We start from the raw sequence: 22087 nt of genomic DNA, 5'->3' as shown, positions 1-22087 counted from the left end.
TCCCTACAGGTGCTCAGAAGGTTATTACAGACCTGACTACTCCTTCCCAACGTGCTGATGCATTGGGGAAGCTGGGTCTTTGCTTTGGAATAGGCATCATTATCGGCTCTGCTCTGGGAGGTGTCCTGTCCACCAAATTCGGGTGAGTGGCCCACTTACTCAGTGTTCTTGTTGCAACAACTGAGGGAGCTGATAACGGGGCATTTTGCTTCCCTTCCAGCTTTTGATGATACCTTACTTCCGGTGGCAGTAGAGGATCATACCAGAACTCAAAACTTTGTTTTCCATACTGCTATGAGGGACTACTCTCAATGTTTTTAAGGAGACCTTGTTGAAAATCTCATCTTCTTGTCTACTTAAATTGGTTTAAAACCAGGTTGAACTGAGAAATTGAGTCTGTCTGCATTTTGGAGCTGAGTGTACTGAAAAGCAGCATGCACTGCATAACCTGCTTTTAAGGAATGGTGGTGTACAACTGAGAAATGGAAATCAGGAAACTCGTGGGGAAACTGGTGTGCTTGAGGGATGCTCAATATAGAGCAAGAATTTAGGAAAGGGAAAAGCAAGCTTGGGACAGTGGGGGAAAAGAGTGAGGAGGTATAGCTCTGTCACAGCAAGACGAAGCACATGCCTACCACTTCTCTGTTTGGTTTCTACAGTCTGGTACATCGTAGTGAGTTGTCACCTTCTCTTATGTGCTGCAATAGGAAAGGGCTGCTTAATTTTACTGAATTTACCAGTCTCTGATCTTTATTAGTAAAGGAAGCTCAAAAGATGTGGTGTGTCACAGAACTTTGGAGGCAGGGAAGTGCATGTGGCTGTAATCTTCCTGGAAGATTCCCCAGCATTTCTCCGGTGGAGGAAAAAAAAAAAAATCCCTTTTGAAGATGTATTTATTTTGCTCTGATTCTTTTATGATGGGCACTTGGTTCTGCAGATTCAGGTTAGCATGGAAAAAAACTTTTTTCCAACCTTTGTGAGCATTAGAGCTGCTCTACATCGTAGGGTAGAGGTTAAGCATCATTAGGGGAAGCTGTGGTTTTCAGGAACTGAGGTTGTCCTGGCAGGGGCCGCTGTCGCTGTCCGCTGGGTGTCGCTGTCCGCTGGGTGTCGCTGTCCGCTGGGTGTCGCTGTCCGCTAGGTGTCGCTGTCCGCTAGGTATCGCTGTCCGCTAGGTGTCGCTGTCCGCTAGGTGTCGCCGCCGGCCCGCCCGTCAGCCCCGCGCTGGGACAGCGGCGCTGCCTCATTAGCCGTTAATTTGCATGAACTTCTACGTCAAATGTCGGTGATTTGGTTTTCGTGGTCCTTTTGCCAGTGCCACAAGCACTGCGTGCGTTGCTCTCTGACCCCTGCTTGTGTCCGCCTGTGTGCGGGTGCTGGAGGGGTGCTACATTGCGTCTCAAATCTCTGCAAGGGTTAATTAGGGAGAAGGCTTAAACCTTGCTGCCTCAGAGGGTAGCCCCTGCAAACTTTGTTTCCTGCTGTACCTTGGCAGTGTTAGGTCAAATTAAGTGCTGCAGACAATCTCGGGAATTTTCTTCCTCTCACTTGAAACCTGAAAAGGTTTTCTTTAGTTCTCTTGTGTGTGGTGCCTGTTCTGTGTTGGCTTAATTGATCTGAGGCTGGCTAGGAGGATCTGTTTTGTAGTTGTTATATGGTTACATAAAATGAAAATTGGAAGTGTACATAATATTAACTAGTTCAGAATTTTAAAGTCCTTTTAGTTGCATATAGTATTTATGAGTGCCTTTTTTTTAGTGTTATTTTTCGTCAAATATGGTGACTGTATCCCTTCCGTTTGTTAATTGTCTAAAAGTAAAGGTTACCTCCGTTCTTAGCATCATCTTTGGTTATATGCCGGTATTTAAGCATCAGCATTCAAGTAGCACTGTTATCTAGCAAAAATGTATGGGGTTTCACTTTCTGGCATGTGCATGTGTAGTCGCTGGTTTATAGAAAAATTAGCAGTGGGAGATAATCCTGTTTCCATTAATTAGTCAGAGATGCTTGAATGCAGCCCAGCTTTTAGATGCTGGGGGTTGGTGCTGTCATACAACGGGATGCTTCCAGACTCCCCAGGTTGCTGCTTATTTTGAAAGTTTCTGGTCCTTACGTTTTGTGCCTGCAACATAACACTGAGAAAAGTGAATGTTGCCCATAATTATGGGAAAGTAAGGGACCTGCACCTGAAACACTACGTAGCTTTTGACTTTCCCATCACAGGGGGTTGTTGCCCTTCCATCCAGTGGAGGGCACCTTCGGCTCGCAGTTCATGCTTGGCAGCCGGAGCACCCCATCGCAGTGGTTTTGGGGTTGCTCTTCTGTCCCACTGCAGAACTGGGGAAAGCAGTCTGTCTGCCAGCAGTATTTGGTTTTCTCCACGAGAATCTGTGCATCCTGCTGGAATTATGGTAGGAATTCCCATTAACAAGACTCAAACCTCAGCATGCTGGCAGGACTCTTCCTACCACCCTGACGTGCAGAGGATTGATCTGATTTTGTAAACAGCAATTCCAGCCTGAAAGGCTGCGCAAGGGAGGCCACTCTGGATGTTTGGTAGCCACCTTTGCCACAGCCAAATCCCACCTTTGCTCTGACACCGTGCTTAGCTCCTCTGCCAGATTTTTGTGTAAAGCCTGGAGGAGCAGCCCACTCATTTTCAGTGTTTCGGCTGAGATTGATGGTGAGTGGTTATTCAGCCCAAGCAGACAAAGACAGCTCTGTGCGATGAAATAGTCCCCAAAGCACTCCCAGTGCCTCTGGCTGTCTATGCAGCACTGACCTGGAGGGAAAGGAGTTGGTGTCGCATTATGGACGTACTCGAGGCTCTCTGGCCCTGTTGCCATATCCCACATTGGCTGTTAATCGTCCCTCCCTGTTTCCCACATTTGTACAGGAAGGCTCTAGCTGCAGTTAGAGCTGCATAATTACTGCCATTTTTTCATAGAAGAATGACTCCATCTTCAGCCTTTGAAAAGAAGTATTTCTGCCATGTCATGGAAGAGCAAAGCTGGAGATTTCCATCTACTCTGCATTCTTCTCTCTCCCTGACCACAGAGCTGGCCAGCATTCCCCATCTGTTGTTGACAGCTCTATTCATATGTTAGCAGTGGTTTGTATACAAGAGACACAGTAGAAATTGGTCTGAGTTCCTCATGCTGATGTCATTTTGGTATTATTCCACTGTATTGCATTTACCATTGATGTACTTGACCTAAAGAGCTCGTCTGTTGTGTTTTTCATTGTTGGAATAATATTTGTCAACACATTTATTAAGCGAGCCCCAGGAAGTTGAATGACTTGTTCTGATTTGCATGGGATTTTATGGCTGTTTGATCCTGACCTCTGCTCCTAATCCGTAGCCACCAGCTCCAGCCATTCCTCTTCCTCTCTCTGAAGTACTACACTTTCCCCCCATGTTTTCCAAAACTTTGAATGATGCTGTAAAAAAGAAATTGTGACTTTTAGTCAGACCTGGATATGTTTCATCTGTGAAATGTGGCTTTGCCTTTTGCAAATCAAGGAGCTGCTTGCCACCTAGCTTCACCATATGAAATTTAATTGTTGGACACCTTGATCTTAGTATATAGCCCTGTCCACTCGCCTCTGTACAAATAGAGCATACAGGTGTGAAGAACGTGTTTTCTATGGTCAGGGTGATGGTCAGGCAAATTTACACCACCCGAGGATCAGTTATAAGCCAATTGCCATGGTTTAGGCCCAGCTGGCAACTAAGCACCATGTGGCCACTCTCTCCTCTCCTCAGTGGGATGAGGAGGAGAAAAATACAACATAAGGTTCGTGGGCTGAGACAAGGACAGGGAGGGATCACTCACCAGGGCAAAATAGACTCAACTTGGGGAAAACAATAAGCTTAATTTGCTACCAATCAGATCAGAGTAGGATAATGAGAAATAAAACCAAACCTTAAAAATATTTTCCTCCAACCTCCCTTTTTCCTGGGCTCAACTTTGCTCCTGACTTCTTAACATCCTCCCGCACAGAGACATAGGGGGATGGGGAATGGAGGTTGCAGTCAGTTCACCACACATTGTTTCTGCCACTGCTTCCTCCTCAGGGGAGGACTCCTGCTCCAGCGTGAGATCCCTCCCACGGGAGACAGTCCTCCACATACTTCTCCAGAATGAGTCCTTCCCATGGGCTGCAGTTCTTCACAAATTGCTTCAGTGCGGGTCCCTTCCATGGGGTGCAGTCCTTTCGGAACACACTGCTTCACAGAGTCACAGCCTTCTTTGGGCACAGCCCCCTGCTGTGGTGTGGGGTCCTCCCTGGGCTGCAGGTGGATCTCTGCTCCACCAGTAACCTCCATGGGCTGCAGCGGGACAGCCTGCTGTCTCACCACGGGCTGCAGGGCCCGGCACACCTCCTCCTCCTCCTCTCTTTCCTGACCTTGGTGTCTGCGTAGCTGTGTCTCTCACATCTGACTCCTCTCTCTGCTGCAGGTTCCCAGCAGTTCTTGTTTTCCCTCTTAAATCTGTTATCACAGAGGTGCTCCCACCGTCACTGATGGCTCAGCCTTAACCAGAGACAGGTCTGACTTGGAGCCAGGGAAGCTTCTAGCAGCTTCTCACAGAAGGCACCCCTGTAGCCCCTCCCATGCTACCAAAACTCTGCCATGCTCCCAGTACACCAATTTATTAACACAAGCAGTTGTAATCTTAATCATTTGGAAAGTGCTTTCATGTTTGTATGCCTTTTTTTTTTTTTAATTAATACCTAGCTTGAAAATAACTCCTGTAGCTCAGCTGAGGTCTGCAGGTTCTTGGTGAGTCTGCAAACTCCATCACAACTCATCCACAAAAGGTGCCTAAGAAAAGGACCTTTGTGTGCTCTGCACATGTTCCCCCCTCCCTGTACATTGACTGGAAAGCTGTTTGGGGACCACAGGCTGCAAGTAAGTGTATACCCCTGGAGAGCAGTGGTATGGTGTATATTATAGTAGGCTTTTGTGGCAGTGCTGTGGGTGAAGGGTGAAAGAAGGCAGCTGGATTAGTCTTCAAAAGTGGAAAGATGAGCCTAGGTATCTAATTACAGAGATTTCATCCTTTCTTCTGGGATTATGATTAATTGCATTTGGCTTCTTTCCTCTTTCTTTCTAACAAGGACATATAGAAGCTTTGCTGCATGACCCATGCTTTCTACAGACAAGAAGTTGTTTCTTCATTTTAGTGACTCAGCTTTAGGCTTAAATCTCTTGGAGCAATTATTCTTTTGAACTTGGGATTTTCCTGGCCAAACCCCTTTGGTCTCTTATTTTAAATTACTACAGCAGGCTTTGGGGATGGGTTGTTTTTTTTTTTCCCTGGCTGTGCTATTATCCTTCTTCCTCAAGGGGAAAAGAAGGAGCTTGTTCGCCTGGAGTAGGGAATTGCATTTCTTTTCAGTAAACCATTTGAACAATGTCCTCTGGCAGGGAATTTCTCATTGCTTTGTGGCACACTGGAAAGACTGTGGGTGTTGAAAGGGCTGAAAGTTGGGAGCTGGGAAGGCGGGAGGGAACATGGCAAAGGGTGAGAGGGTTGTGCTCTATTTCAGGACAAAGCAGGGCATTCTGCTATCAGGAGCTGCTTCTGCTCCCTTCCAGTAGAAACTCTGGTATTTCTCCACCTGGGATGATGTCAATTGGCCAAGCAGCGTGGATTGGTGATGCTGGTACAGGCATTGCTTTGTCCTTTGTACCAAGGGACTTTGGGAAGAGGGAGTGGTGTCTGCTTGCCAATAAATCGTTCACGAGCTGCAGCATTGTCTGTCACCATTGGTCAAGCTCTGTGGTGCCGTGGGAGAGATGGGGAGCGGATAGTGAACAGGCTGTTTGTCCAGGAGCTAATGGATTAGGGAAGGTGCAGAGGGCCTCAGTTGCAGCCTTCTATGAGAAACAAAACAGGATCCAGAGATTCATTTTCTCATTTATTCTGCATGACAACAATCTTAGTTTTGGAAGCCAGGGTCACAAAGATTATGTCTGTAAGGTCTAAGTTAACCAGGTCTGGATAGAGGGTCATGCACCTCATCCTTCCACAACTTGTTGGTTCAGAGTTCAGATCTAGGCCATTTTTCTCCTCTCCTCTACCCCCAGCACCAGAACTTTCTAATTCTGATGACTTATTTGACCTATTGTTGAACCTAAGAGATGCCTCAGTGCACTTTGGGTGGAGTTCACCTAATCTTAGACATCTACAGTTGAGACAGCTACACCTGAATAGGCTGTTCAGACTCTGGTTGATGGGGAGGCATAGGCACTTCTACATAACCATTTAGCTCCTCATGAAGCAGGACGGAACGGCCCAGGGAACAGTCTGCCTTACAAGCTTTCTGCTTACTTCACATCTAAGTCTCAGAGCACTAGTTTTGCTACTAACACATTGTACTTTTGGTCACAGTCCTGTAGTTTGATGCTAGGTTGTGAACATACCAGAAGTCACCAGGATGCAGGTTGTGAGCATTTTCTCCTGTCTATGCTGTCTTCTCTTAACAGGCAGGTCTGGAGCAAGCTCGTCCCCAGCCCTTCCTTCGCACAAACCTCTACCTGATACCACCTACCACTCCTAGGCCACCAATTTTATATTTGGGTCCAGTGGCTTTTTCCTATTTACACTTTGGAAGACCACACTGACAGTGCAAATGTGCCCCATTCCCCCTTTGAACACCTTCAGTAAACCTGATTCTTCCATCCTCTCCCTCCAACCCCTGGTCTGAACTTCAGTGAAGGAAGACACACTAATGGGGCCAAGAGCTCCTCTTTGGTTCTTCACCCATAGGTGGGGCCCTGTCCCAAGGGAGGAAGAGTGGGGCTCAGGGCAGGAGCCAGCAGCTCATGGAAGGGAGAGCCCATGCCTTGTGGCTGCCCTCAAGGGTATGGAGTATGGCTGAGGAGGGCTGGGCTTGGGTTGAGCTGGTTGGCATCCCCTTCCTCAGCCTTGTCAGGAGCTTCCCATTTTCCTTCGAAACCTTTATCACACGTTGCTCTCTGCAGGGTTTTGGAGGGAGGGCTGTGAGTGCAGCTGTGCTGGCTCACAGGGAATGCCCACCTACCCCTTCTCCCCATCACACTCTCTGCTCTTTTGGCTGCTTCCTCTTCCCAGGGAAACCATGATGAAAAAACATGTGGGGAAAAAAATGGGGGGGGGTGTGGTCACAGGGGGAAGAGAGAAAGTATCCAGAACTTTCTCATGTGGCTGGCTTGTGCTGCTTGGATGGAGACCTGAGGTCTGGGGGCTGCAGAGGGTTTGACGGGCACCAGAGCCACGTGAAGAGTGACTCCTGGCATGGTTTGCCTGGTGCCCCTCCATGGATTGACAGTAGTTACCCAGGCAGGCAGACAGTTAGGAAATAAAGAAGATAGACGATATCTCTGGGAGAGCTAAAGAAATTTCCCTGCTGCCTTCTGTAGCTTCCATCATGCCTGTGCACAGGGGAGGCTGCCCTGCCTCACCGCTCCATGCCTGGAGTCAGAAAGTGAGGGGGTGTCAGGTGAGTGAAACCATGTTTTGTGCGCGTGGTGGCTAGATTGCAATCAAAGCATGTGTGTTTATGAAATTACCTCTGCTGAACAATTATGAATGTTTGAACACTCTTCCCTTCAGACGATGCTTTGAAAGCATTAGGTTTCTGTGCAGCGCAGTGCCCTGTCTGGTTGGTTGTTAGCTTTGTTCCTGCAAGGTTGTGTTGAGGTGGTGGCTGATTTTTCTTGTCAAGCCTGGCTTAAGAGCCCCGAGTAATAAATGTAAAAAAGGAAAAGAGGAAAAGAAAAAAAACACCTCAAAACTTGTAAATTTATGGAAAGGCATTTTGGGTCTGGTTTCACTAGCAGAGGCAGCATTGCAGGGCTGACCATGACCCTTGCTGTGCAGGTTGCAAAATAAATAAGGCAGTAATTGCTCATGTCTCACTGAAGCTCCATCTGCTCTTCCCACTCCTGGAATACTTCATGACTGGGCAGCAAATCCAGCAGTATCACTAGGGATCAAAATCTGGGGAAATACTGTTTTCTTTGTTAAGAGAAAACAGAAAGCACAGAATAGGCTGTAGTTAAGACCCTGAATTGAGATTTGGGGCTTGGCCCTGCTGCGATTTTCCTACAGTGTGAGTGAGTCATCCTGATCCCTGCACCAGTGTTTCTCATGCATAATATGGGGCAATGAGGTGGTTTTTCCTTCCCTCTCCCAATACAGTTATTGCTAATTAGATTGTGTAGCCGTTGCGATGCAGACTCTCATGAGGTGTGCCCATGCAAATAGCTACTACCTTGGGGAAGCACATCCAGCTTTTCCTGGATGAGTCCTTCTCTTCATCCTCTGGTGTCCTGACCAAGCAGAGTTTTTGTGAGCACAGTTATCATCCTATTTTTTTTATTTCTTTCTTTTTAAATTGTTTATCAAAAGCAAGTGCCAGCCTTTTGCTGTTTCAGAAAAGCAGCAGAAAAAAACCAAGTTCAGCCAGCCATAGAGCTCAGTGGTGATGGGGCCACCAGAGGGTGGGTCTGAAGTGCAGGGCTGCAGAGCTGAGCCCAGCACGACCATGACCTGGAGGGAAACAGGGTGACACAGCCTTCCCTAGCCATGCACACACACATTCAAATGGACAGCTCTCTCCTTTGCATCTCCTACTCCTTTGATTCAAAGGGTCACGTTTATGTTTCATTCTGATGCTTTGGTGAATGAACCCAGCCTTGTGGTGAGCGTGGGGCAGGAAGGATGTGGTGCTGGTGTGGGAAGGACTATCAGACAAGGGAGGGAGGGAGAGAAGGTCAGGATGAATGGAAATGTGCCAGTCTGCCATGTGAAGGGTGAACTGGTAGAAATCAGTACTTGGGGAACTGAGGGGTGAAGCTCTGCAGGAGATAGACTTAGTGCTTTTAAGATGCATTGGGGCACCTGAGGCAGCAAGATTGGGACATCAAGGGCCATGGGCTGGAAGGAAGTAGCATTTCCACTGGACCTTCATCTGTGGTGGAGAGGAGAAGAGGGACAGCACATCCACTGCTGCTGCTTTCCCCTGTTCTCCTCCAGCCTGAAATATGGCTGCTGTAGAGGATGGATGGAAAAGCAGTCCTTTTGGAGGAGTTTGGGTTTGGGTGTTAAACCTTTCCCAGTGCTCCTCTTGGCTGTTGCTGCTAAATAGATGGGACGTGCAAGAGACTGCTGGGTGGATGGGGAGATGCAATGCCCCATTGTTGCAGGGTGCCAGTTCACTGCAGCCCTGTGTGAAGGCCAGGATGCTCCGATGGAAATAAAAAGGGTGTGACCTTTGCATGAACCATGCCAGCTTCACAGCCCCACCCAGAGTTTTCATTTCATTGCAGTCTCTTTATGAAACCCTGCTCAGAGCCACTTCACCAGCCAGTGAGAGTCAAAGGTATGTGAAGCATCCAGGCACTGATTGCAGCCAGAGGGCAAAGGAGTTTCTGAATGGCCATCTCCAGGCTAACCTCAGCACTTGCTGGGACTTGTCTCTCTAACCTGACAAATCCTGGGTTATCGCAACCCAGGGAGAAGTTATTTCCAGCATCAGAAATGCTCTCTGCAGCATTCAAATTGCAAGCTCCCAACTGCTCAGGCTGAGCCCTGTGGTGCAGCAAATGCCCTTAAGCACCACTGGCAAGCAGAGATGCTGACCTAAGAGGAAGGCAATGCTAATGGTGTGGTCTGAGAGGCCAAACACCACAGTGAGGGTCTATCAGTGCATGAGACGTAGCACTGTGCATTGAGCCTGCAGGGGGTCTGTGCCATAGCACATGCAGAAGCACTCCCAGTTTGCCCAGCTGGTGTTTGCAGCGGGCAGGGCAGCATGCATTGTAGGGTTGTGTCCCATTTGAGGGGATATGGAGCAGCAGCTTTGGAGGAGTAGCATGTCTCATAATTAACTATTGCTTGGGAGAGGCACAGACCCTATACATTCATTAGAATATTTTCCTGAGCTTTATAAACGCGTAAGGGGCTCTGCTCTGTTTTACGACTGTCCACTAAAGCAGAAGCACAGCGATACCTCTTTCCAGAAGTGACTGCAATTTTCTTTCAGTTTCCCACTTGGGGATGGCTAATGTGGCTTTTCAGACCATAGGAATTTAGTACTTTTGGAAATATGGTCTGTTTAGGGTAGTTCAGGATCTGAAAACTTTAAATATATTTGTGCATGTGTCGTTTTCTTGTTTGCTTGCTATTCCAGCAATTGTTGCTTCAATTGTCATTTATTTTTCTTGGTCAAGAGGGGATTATACCTCTAATCCTTTGTGGTCTGTACGTAGCATTAACTTTCTTAGTCTCACTAAATGTTCCTTTATTGGCTGATATTCTAGGCTGAAACTTTTGGAGTAATTACTTCGTTACAAAACTGCACTGTGAATCGTTTTGAAATATGCACCATCTTTATTTTTATGGGATTTGGTTCATTTCTCTTTTACCTGAAGGTGTGTGTTCTGAGACATATTGAAGTCACTGGAAGTGTTTCCTTTGACTTTGGTTTTAAATCAAGCTCTGAGTAAAGAAATTTGTAGAGGAAGGAAGAAAACTTCTAGAAACCTAAAAGATTCCTGCAGGATATTTCCTTAAAAAAACCTAAATAATTAGAAATCCCTTTAGAAAAGCCTTCTGGGGAGCACCTGAGCAATGCTTACAGGGGGCCAGAATCTTAAATGCTGTTCTCAGACTTCAAAAAAGGGGGGATGAAATACAGTAATGGTTATTAAAGCTGAGGATGCTCATGTGTCAGATGTTTAAGCTTACTTCCTCCAGAAGCTTAGAAAGGCTCTTTCCTGCTACAAAACTGTATAACAGATTATCTGTATTGTGTGAGATGGATTTCTTCCCCGTCTCTTTCCGACTGTCCAGACACTGTTGGACATGAGACAGATGATGGATCAATTCTGATGGCTGAAGTTTTCCAGTGTAGTCCTGGATGTTTTCCGGTCTGCCAGGATTTACTTTTCATGGCAGAAAGAGACCTATTTCTAGATGGACCTACTGACGTTTAGAAAAGAAATTTGAAACCATTTGTTGAAGAACTCCTTTAAGGTAACCGGAGGAGCCTGTGGTTTGTGGCACCAGGCTCACGCCTTGCACTACACCCACGCATGTTCTCATTGCATGCGATTACATGGTCTGGGATGTCTAACTGCCTGATTGTAATCTGTCCACCCTACCAGAAGTTGCATCATTTTGATTTTGCCTGGGTGTTATGTAGCAAGCACTTTTCAGACAAAGTCTCTTAGCCCTTGAAGGATTCATAAAGCTTTTCCTGTGCTTTTGTATAAAGCCTGATTATTATTTTTTTAGTTGTTTTATTTCTTGGGGATAGAGGTTCAGCTGTGGCAGGGAAGAACTTGCAATAACTAGAAAAGTACATTTGTGGCACAAAGCTGCTCTGACTAGCAGTGCAGCTAAATTGTTCAAAAGGTTTCTCAAACAAGCACTGACTATTATAGCATCCAGTGTAAGCAAATCCCATTTGCCCTTCTTCAGCTGTGTCAATTCATCCCATTCTGTGCTGGTGAGAGGCTGGGTGCCCACTGGGAAAAGAAAAGCAATCATGAGCCATGTGCATTAGCCACCTACCTCAGGCTAGCAGGACCCAAGGTCAGATGATGCAAAAATGACTGACAGATACCTACCAAGAATAATCCAGCTAGAAGATAAGGCCTCACCTATGTGCAGGTCTGCCCTGAGAAGGGGACACAGCAGCAAGCCCAGCGTCGGGCAATGGCAGCAGCCTGTGAGGGTGAAAGCACAGGAATGCAAATGGCATGCCATAACGGGGCAATGAAGCCATCTGATGGCACACTCGGGCACTCTTTTTTTTGTGGATGAGTATCTGTTTCTGAACTTTGGAAATGAGCCAACCAAGAGTAAATGTTTACTCAGCCTTTCAAGTCTGAAATGCATGACGTGCCTGTGACAGGGCAGTTTTATGGGGTTGGGGCTGACCTTTCTTTGCCAAACGTTGATTCTGTTATAAAGAAAAAAACACATTCAAGAGAGATGGTAAGATGTGGGTCAATTTTAGTTTTCTGTCCTAGAGAAGTGAGCTGTAAGGAAGAAAAGGGAGATTGGCACTTCTGCAAGGGCTTATGGGGGCCTTCCCCCTTATGGAGGTTATGCCCTTCAAAACAAGCTCTGACTGTGTCTTTGGCTCAAAACTGGGGGTCGCTGTCAATATTTGGCTTGCAGGCATGAGTGGAGCCACTTGGGTGTGTGTTGGGGCAGGCTTCTTGCTTTGGCCAGGACCTGCAGCTGTAGCCTGCGAGGTAGGGAGAAGGCAGTGCAGCGAGAAGTAGGGCTTGGTCACAGTGCCGGGGATGCCATGGCCGCTGGAGCAAATGGGGACATGCCATCAGACACCAAATGGGCATCTCCACCTCGAGTCAGTGATCCAGGGCTATGCTGCCAAGTGGCAATAGCTAGCTCTGGAGTGGGGCAGAGTGGGCCCCTGGGGAGAGCACTGGGCAGTGTGGGGCAAGAGGAACAGAGAGCACCAGTAGCCACGCACAATAGCTTGGCCAAAACCCGACTGAGAGTAGAAGGCCGGCTTTGACTGTTGGAGACAGTGTGATGGTTGGGTCTGGGGCTGGGATTTCGTTTATTTGGGAGAGGAGTGAGTTACAAAATGTGGATCTGGGTTCAGGTTACAATTCTGCTCCCCAGGGCTATTCCAGGTGTTCAAATATGAACTTTTGGCCTAGGTCCGTCTCTAATTAGGCATATTCTTTAAAAGTACTTTCCTTCCTCAGCTCCTGTGCTCTTGGCTTGTCTCCACTAGCCCTCTTTGCTGTGCTAGAGCACAGTTTGCTGGGTATATTAATTGAACTGTTTACACACCTGGTTTCCTGCAAGAATAGACACCTAGCTGCTTCTTTTGAAAAGTCTAGCCCAGAGGCTGTAAACAGGAATTGTGCTATGTCTGGAAAAGCTGAACTGCCGCTTATCTGCACTCCCTTGGGCTGTGGGAGCGACAGCAGCTGCAGACTTGGGTAAGCTGAGCATGGAAACCAGCTTGCACACTCTTCCCACCAGTCCTGTCCTCCAGCCTGGCTCAAGTCCTCTGGCAGCTGAGGAGCCACCTTCTCCACAGGGTATTCCCTTCTATTGTGACAGTGACAGGAGGGGCCCCGCCTGGCATATGGGTCAACTCAGATGCATATTTGACCTCATGTATGAAAGCTGCAGGTGTCATCCTGGCATTATGTCCTGTGCAGGACTGCTTATAGAACCTTTCCTCTCTTTTCATGGCTTTAACTTTCAAGGTTAATTTCTGTCCAAGCTCTCCAAAGGCAGTGAGGGGTTCATCACCCCTTCTGTTCTTCTAATCATGGCTGAGGGGTATCTTTCGTAACCTGTTGTGTGGCTCAAAGAATGACTGTGGAAAGAAAAGATTGGTAAGGTTTATGTGGTGCAGATCATACGAAATAGTCCCTTGTGGTGTCTTTGGACTTAAAACATATAAGCATAAACAAATGCCATTGCACAACTTTGATTACAAATTATAGGAGGAGGAGAAAGGCAGCACCAAATTACTTGGCTGATACTGTCAAGGATTTCTTCTTCTGAGCCAGGTAGGTTTGGAAAACCTCGCAGAGCTTCCTCAGACACTAAACCAATCCTTCAGACTCTGCTGCGGAGTCCCCCTTCACATCAGTGTGCACTCTGTACTGCCTTAAAATAGCTGAGTTTGTGGACATGCTATCAGCTTCTGAATCCCACTTTGCAGCCACTGTTTTACTGGGTGATGTTGAGTTTTACTCTGTTGCTTCATTTCTTTGCTGAACATTACTTGAACTTGATCTGGAAGAATCCAGCTAACCTGTTTGAAAGGCCATGAGTTGGGAGGTTTGTGGTACCATGCTGTTGGTGTGGTACCACAGGCTATGGAGTGTGATGCTAATGTGCTGAGCCTTGGCATCTTTAACTTTCTGTACTTCTTGAAGTTTCTGAAGCACTGTTTGTGAAGGCTCCTGGAGGAGTCCCTCCAAGGCAGGCCCTTGGAAAGGGGCATGCAGATGCCTGGGCTGGGAACAGGGAACAGGAAATCAGAAGCACCTTAGGGCAAAATCTGCTATCCAAATTCCAGTCCAGCTAGAAATGGAAAGTGCTGCTGTTCCCAAAGCACTGAGCTGGACTGGGATTACTCCAACAAGCTACCAAAGGGGACACAAAGATATCCAGTGGGGAATGAAAGAAGATGTGATATTACTTTCAGGTGCTTATGCTGTGGGGGAACTCCAGCAACTCTGTCCAGTACCGGCACAGCTCCTGATTGCCCACCAAGCAGTGACTTTATCGTTGAACTTTATGTTGGCGTTGATTCCTGCTTGGCTGCTGAGTGTTGGTTATATGCCATAAGTGTTATGAGCTGTAAGGGCTGGGAAATCTCAGCTCTGGAAAGAGGCCTGGAAAGATGAAGGTGGCAGGTGCATTCATCCAAGCTTGCGTCAAAACCCTTTGTGGAGGAAGAGGAGAGGACTTACGCCACCAGCCCACTTACCTTTTCCTCCTATGTAATCATGCCCTCTGCCAAAAAAAGAAATCAGGGCTTTTGCTAGAAACTTTTGCTAGCTGGATCCAGCATGAAGTGGCATGACCATTCGTGCTGCACTCTGTGCTCCTGCTAATGGTATCAAATCAAGTAGGAAATTATTTTTGGAGCAGTGAAGCATGTTGAAACCCAGCAGAAGGCAGCTGTTTGTGTAACCGGAGTTGTGGGAGAGCTGCCTCCCCTGTTGCCAAGCACTTGACTTCCTATGTTGGTGAGAAACGGTTTCCCCGCTCCTGGCAGCATGAGCAAATCCCCTTAGGCTTTGGAGGCTGGGCTTGATCCAGCATCCATCATTCCTGTAGTGCCTGCTTCACAGCCCTGAAAGTCCCTGGACTCTTTTCTGCAGGGGTCTGAACTACCTGATTCTGGCTCCTTAGATCACCTCTCAGCCCTCTCCTTAAAAACAAACGACCTGCAAATTAAAGGCTTTTGTGCAGAGTTTCAAATGCATTTCAGTTAACTCTCAGCAGAGTCCATATCTGGTGAACTGCCCATGCTGGAAGCCAAACATAAGTTCTGCCTCAATCTGAGCATCTGTGCCAAGTTTTTACACCCTGGCTGGGTTTCCAGCCCTGGTTTGGTGCCCCAGTGGTACTCACAGTGCTTGGGCTGGCTTCGCAAGGATGTGTCCTGGCATGCAGCTTCTCTGGCTACAGTTCAGCAGCTCCTTTTCAATTTGGCTCTTTCAGCAGCTCCCAAGTGTCTTCACACCGGCTTGATTTTTTCTGGGAGAGGGTCTTGACATGTTGCTGCTTTTTCCCTCTTTGGCAAGACCATTTGTAACCTTTCTTTCTGCTCTGTCACTGTACACTGGTGTCCAGGCACTGGCCTTGCCTCTTGGAAATGCCTCCAGCCATACACTGGTGGAGCTCCTATACAAATAGGTTTGTCTTCCTGGCCCCTGCTTGTCTCTTAGCCTCTCATCCCAGAGCAGAAATAAATCCCTTCAGCACTACAACAAAACGTCATGCCCCATAAAACAGCATCACTAACGTGGGTTGTTAGATTGCGTTAGTCAGAAAGAATGAGATAAAGCCATGGCTGCAGAAATAGTAATTGGCCTGGTGCAGATGGGGCTTAAATTCCTGCCCCCAAAATGTAATGCTTTTGCACAGAAGGGAAGGACCAAGGCAGCACTGAGATTTCCAAAGCCACCATGGAGGTATAAAGCTTTTTTTGTTTGTGAACTTATTATGTCATCCCTTGGTCATGCAAATATCACCCCAGAAGAAAGACTTTTTCACATTACTGCCTTGTTCTGGAAAAGTCCCACCCTGATTATTCATGACCGCTGACTCCTGCGGCCATGTGCCCCTTTCCCAAGGGCTGTAGGGTAAAAAGAAAATCCCTGACGCAGTGAAAGGCAGGAAAAAATCCAGCGCACCCTAACTGAGTCAGTCTGAAGTATTTACAGCTTTCCAGTTGGGTAATTAAGCCCAGTTATGGTCGGAAAAGTTGTCTGTCCTGTGCCGTGTTGAAGTTTGTTACTGTTACGTGAATGTACGTTGGCAATCAGACCTCAGAGCTGGGGTGATGAGCAGGGCGATTTCCATACTCTCTAAAAGTCTTGGTGAAGTAGATTAAAGATTAATTTTTTAAAGAGCTGTCATTTCACTTTATAGTAACCTTCCAACATAAGCGTCTGGTGGTTTCTGGGCAGTTTGGTAATAGGTGATGGAGCTTTTTATTTGTGGCTGTACCATCCATGGTACAATCCATCCGGATTTCACTTGTCAAATATTCCACTGTCTGTGGCTGTTCAGTGTCTCGTATTTTTAGTTGCAAATCCAGTAATTTTCCCCTTGCCACTTAATTGATACCCGTGGCATCGTTTAGCTCTATGCCTTCGATTTTGCTTCGTTTGGTTTGGGAGGGAGACAGGATGGGGAGGGTGTGCCCTCAGAGACCTCCCAGGTCCATCCTGAGTGTGCCCCCAGCCCTGCCTTTCAGCTCTATTTCTTTTCTTTGTCATGCTAAGCTGACCCTCCATTGGCCTACATCTTTTATGCCAAAATGAGAAGGTTAAAGAAAAGCAGTGAAAACCCCCTGTTTGGTGGCCACTCTAAGTGGTCCCTCACATTTTGCCTGCTCCAAAGCCATCCTATGGTCTACAGTGCTTCAACCCATATTTCTTGGGACCTAAACTAAAGCATTTACTAAGCTGTACCTCAAAAGGGAGTCACATTTTCTGACAATAAAATACTATCCATCCCATAAAATGAAGTTAGTGAAAGCCTCAGAGGCTAATATTCCTGCAATGCAAAGGAAGGAAGCAGCTGCAGAATTTGAGGAGCAATGTACTAAATTAGTCTGTTTGAAACCACTAAGGTAAGTCCTGTTTCCTTAGCTGAATGCCATAGTTAGATCTGAAGCAGGGCTTCTATTTCTCTGCTGGTATTTTCCCGAAGGGTAGCTGTAGGGAAGGGTTTAATTTCTTTTGTCGCCTTATCTCTGGGAACAACTTCAGGAACGTTTCAGTGATGTTCCTGCAAAGCGTAAGACTAAAAAGGGGTTTATTGTCTCTTTGAACTGCCTTTTGCTCTGAGGAATGAGGATATAATTGTAGCAGAGGAAGGACAAACTAAACATGTTCAGGCTTGTCCTGCCTGATCTTTCCCCATTTCATTTCATTTAATTTCTCTTTTTTTTTTTTTTCCCTTGCAGCCAGCACTCATGATTGGGATTTTCCAACTGATAAAGTCTTGGCTAGCCACGGTGCTAATATGCTCTTAGCTAAACAAGCTCTGGATGGCTGGATGTGCAGTTTCTTTTCATGCCAGCCAAGACCAGTGTTCATCACTTTGTGTTTGCCACCAGAGCATCAGTCTCTTTGTGTCTGCAGGATGAGTGCAGAGGAAGTCTTGGGGAGTTGGCTTTCATACTCCCTCTAGGATAATTTTTTCCACATTTAGTGATCTTTCAGTACTCTCTTCTATTTGGTCATGTTTGGATTTTACAAGAAATAGGTTTGTTGAAGAAATTAAATGTAAATATTAACCAGACTTAAAGCAACCTCTAAAGAACATCCTTAAAGCCTTCAAATGCTATGGAGTTTTGCTTTTAGGAAATCTCATTATTAGTGTAGTTGAACTACAGGGTTTGTTGACTATATCCGTAAATACAGTAAGGGGTGCTTAGTTTGTATTATTTAGTTAAAAACTGTCTTTATCTGAGGCTAGTTGAAGTACTAGCCTCAGATAAATAATACTACTAATCCTAACTAACTTCAGACTTTTAAAGTGTGAGTTTAACTACCAGCCTTGGTCTGAAGCAGGAATCAATGAGAGAGATCTTGGTACTGAACCCATACCATCTTTTTTCTCAACTGCTGCTACCCAATGACTTACTAAAGAGAAATTAATTTCAAGCCCTCCTGGGCTGCTAGTTCTTATCTCTGTTCTATGGCTGGGCTCTTTGTACTGGGTGCTGCCATTTTGATGGGATTTGGCAGCCATCGTATCTACACTGCTGATGTTGGGCCTGATCCTGGAAACCATTTTCAGCTCTTACTGACTTTGTATCTTTTCCATGATGCTCCCAGTGCTGCCAGGATCACAGCATTTCTTGCTAATTCCTCAGGATCCACATGGCTTGTTTTACCTTGACCCTGTGGTTTTTACTCAGTCCTTCCTCAGACAAGTTTCCACTGACTCTAATTTGTGCTTTAATTGAGTCACGGCTCCAGGATGCATCCCCAGGGCGAAACCTGTTTCTGGGACAACTGGTTCCTGTGGAGCTGGGCCAGCCAACACCAGCATGTGATGGCAAGGCTCCTCAGGAGGAACTCTTGAAACAGTAATAGGGATGTCATATACTTTCAAAATCGTGTTGTCAGGGTGCTGCAAGATGTGGCGAGTTGTGGGTTCCCATTGCATCAGTGCTGTGGCTGGGGCAGCAGATAAGGCTTTTGGGAGATCCAGGGAAAAAAGAGGGGAAAAGCATGGTCCACTGGTTTGAGCACAAAACTTGCATGTGAGAGACCTGATTTTTAACACTTTTTTTTTTTCCCACCGTGATCTTTATAGGACCTTACCGGGGCACTTAAGTTTTCTGTGCTTCAATTCCACATGAGTACATACGGAGCGTTTGCACCACTGCCACCCATGTGGGGATGTTACAAAGCGAAATTGTGAGATTTAAAGTGTGAGGTTTTCAGCTGCTACTACATTAAGTCTGTCTCTGTATGTAAGAAAGGAAAATAAATGTGGATCCAGGTCTGGAGATCCTTGTACTTTGGGCACCTCAGTATTTCCCTGGTGCTGTACACATGTACATCCAACAGGTTTGGCAGCACTTTGAAGCCCATGTTTTCATGGTTTTCCCCTGCTGAAAATAAAGCTCAAGTGAAACGAAAACACACTATTCTTTTTCATTGTGCACTGAAAAGAAAAAAACCAACATCCCACTTGTCACTTCAAAAGGTAAATAATTTTCTCATCAACCAGTTTGTCTGTTTATGTGGACATTTTTGGTGCACTGAAAGCAGCCAGCTTCTGCAAGGCCTCAGAATATCACAAGCATCAGTCTAAAATCATCATCACTGCTGGCCATTAAAGAACATGACCCATTGCTGCCTAGAGTTACCTGGTTGTGGCATCTAAAATACAGGTGTTTTCTAAGATGTCCTGCCACAGAAGTGTGTGGCCTCTGGCTCTTACACCACCAGATGGCTTGAAATTCAAATCTTCCAGGTACAGCCAACCCCAAGTGTGCAATGGGCCAGCACTTCACTCGTTGGTGCTACAGAAATGTATAATCAGAGGTTTCCAAACTCCTCTACAGACAGCTGGCTGCTCACACAGAGTTCACTCCTCCTTGTTTCCAGCTGCTAATTTGCAATGAAACACAACTGAGAATACAGAAAACACTGTGCTCACAATTTTCCATGTGAGTCCATCAGGTAGTTGGCAGTTGCTGTCATTTGGTGGTGAATGGAGCAGGCTTCTGCTGTAAGCATGTGGCTGGGTGGAGAGGCTGCTGATGAGGTTCCCTAAGATGTGGTTCCCACCAAGCACTCCTGTAAATACCAGTTCAGCATAATGCAGCTGATACTGTCATCCCTGTAGGTGGTCTGAGAAGAACTGTGGTGCGGAGAGTGAACAAAGCGCTTTTTCTCCCTCAGGGAGAGCACCGCCAACTGAGAGCAAAGGTGTGTTATGCAGAGCTAAAAATGCAACTGCCTCACTAGGTCTGCAGGTAAAGGATGTTCTTATTCAGGGCTTCGGCAATGCTAGAATCTGCTGGAATCTGCAAGATCCATAGAAGACCCTGCAAGTACATTTGACTGGTATGAAGTACATTAAATCTGTTTTCAATTACTTGCTCCAAAAAGTGCAAGCAACTTCAGATAATACTGAATGTGCTCTTTAACCCAAATAAATTATTTTCTACTATGCTAAACAAAGTAGTTGAAAATAGAGCATTCAGTGTGAAGTTTCTTAGCTGTTTCTTGGATAGTTCTTGTTGTACATCCTGTGTAGGGGAGTAAACTACAATTTGCAAACATGAAACACAGAACGACCTCCTTTCTGAATATATTTAACATGCAGAAACCATTGTCATTATGGTGTGCCACTTAACTGGCAGAGTTCAGTAAATATAGTAACAGTGAGACTACTCCTGGTTCGAGTGTACAAAGCCTGCTCAAGCAATGTTTTTGCCCATTATTGAAATGGCATGACTCACTCTTTTCATGCAGATGCCTCCTTCTGGGGTCAAACTCTTCATGAAATCAAATCAGGTGCACCACAGCCCTCAGGTTCTGTCTTTGCTGGAGAAAGGGTTGTTTTCAAGGGGCCTGTTGTGTAACCGAAGAGGTTGGAGCAGGATACTGGAAAGTCTTCCACCTGACGTGTGAAGTGTTTTATTTGTGACTTCTGGGTATTAGTGTTCAAACATTGCTTCCTGTACAGAATTAGCCCTAATGTGTCCTATTTCATTAAAAGGTCTTGCTAGACAAAAGGCTCTGGAGCCCTTAATATGCAGCACAGCAAGATTTTTCACACCTCGAGGTAGGAGGTGTTGGCTGCCACTACTTGTTCCAGGGCAAGATCAGTCTGTGCCATACCTCTGGCAGGATGCTGCATTTACAGTTACTTACCTCAAGGTACAGAAGTAACTTGCTTTGCCAGGGATTACATAGCTTAAAAATGTCATTTGTGTGAATGCGGTCCTGGTAAGAGATGAAACGTAAGTGTCAGACTTGGCTAGTCAAAGACTTCGCTATTTACCTCATTAGTCGTGGGGTGTGGAGGGAGCCCTACCTTTTACATGACACAAGGATTGCTCTCTTGGATCATTGCAGTAGCCTCATCAGTGCCCTGCTTGCAAAAGGGACTGGTAGAGGAGGAACCTCAAGTCCTTTGGTGGGCCGATGCTGAGATACCTCCAAGCATTGGCAGAATCGGTAGTTGCCTGCGGCATTGGACTGTCTACCCACAGTCCTGTTGCCTGCCTGTGCCAGAATGTGCGAGAAGGCATGCGAGAAGGAAAGTCAGAGTATCTGGCATCTGTGTCTGGTTTTGGAAGGTAGGAGAGGTCCTCTTGGAAGTAGCAGTCACCACCTATCTCCTTAGTGCCAGCAGAGGCAGTGGTCCTGGCTTTTTGCTTTCTTTCCCAGCCAGATCCTACCCCATCCCCTCACAGGAACTAGCCAGACTCTACCCCTCATCCTTGGGGAGCAAAATTCAACTCTGCCCACACATTGCTTCGAGCCATCTCTATGTGTGTGTATCACTATCGGTGAGAGGTAGAAACTCCAGCCAATGTCAAACTTGTGGATCTTCCAAAGAAGCAGCTTTGAGCCAAGACCTGACGTGCTGGAAGTGCAGCCCAGGTTACTATAGCAAATCCTCAACAGCTTCCTGCCCAGCTGAGTCTTTTGGAGTCTGAAGCATTGTAACCTCATAAAAGCTAGAAAAAACTTGAACTCATTCAAAGATTATTTCACACCACCTACAGTACTCTATGAAGTCAGACATGCTGTAACATATGATTAATGATGCGTTCAGTGGTGAGTCACCAGGTAGTCTAGCAAGCACTGCTCACCTTCTAACCAGTCTGTGCGTGGGAGTCTTTACCCAGCGACACACCCAAACTGAGCATTTTAATGATTTACCACATTCTGAGCTTGGAAGAGCAGTTTTTGTTACTCAATTAAAAAAAAAATTACTTAAAGGCTTTGCCTCCTGTTAGGGAACAAACCTCCAGTATGAAGAAGGTGGAGGGACCCTAAAAAGCTACTATTATTTGTATGGTTGGAATATCCAAGAAAAAGACTGGGAGAAATTCATGTTTAAGAGATGAGGGATTGCACCTCTGTGTCACATTAAACAGTCATGCGAAAAGATATATGAACATTTTTGGACTGAAATGTAGCATTACCCTTTCCCAACTGTGTGTCCCAAGCGCAAAGTGAGACTTGTAGTTATTCTTATTTATTATCTGGAATGTTTAAGGATTGTAGGAAAAAAGAAGCATTTTCCAGGGAATGAGCAAAAATGAGCCTGTTTTGTGAGATGGTGGTGGGATACATGGATTTGAT

At 46.2% G+C, this 22087-nt stretch overlaps 1 protein-coding gene across 1 annotated transcript in view; it reads left to right on the top strand.

Annotated features, from left to right (window-relative positions):
• SLC22A18 (solute carrier family 22, member 18) overlaps positions 1 to 22087 on the top strand; it is a 64808-nt gene that overhangs the window by 6029 nt on the left and 36692 nt on the right. Inside the window, exon 4 of the mRNA XM_010179040.1 lies at positions 10 to 142. Within this exon, the coding sequence (XP_010177342.1) occupies positions 10 to 142 (133 nt within the window). The remainder of the gene's footprint in view (positions 1 to 9; positions 143 to 22087) is intronic.

This window comes from Mesitornis unicolor, unplaced genomic scaffold (genome assembly GCF_000695765.1).
Source record: "Mesitornis unicolor isolate BGI_N332 unplaced genomic scaffold, ASM69576v1 scaffold8902, whole genome shotgun sequence".
Taxonomy (NCBI): domain Eukaryota; kingdom Metazoa; phylum Chordata; class Aves; order Mesitornithiformes; family Mesitornithidae; genus Mesitornis; species Mesitornis unicolor.
The sequence above is the reverse complement of the archived record's forward strand: the minus strand, read 5'-3'. Positions and strand labels throughout refer to the sequence as shown.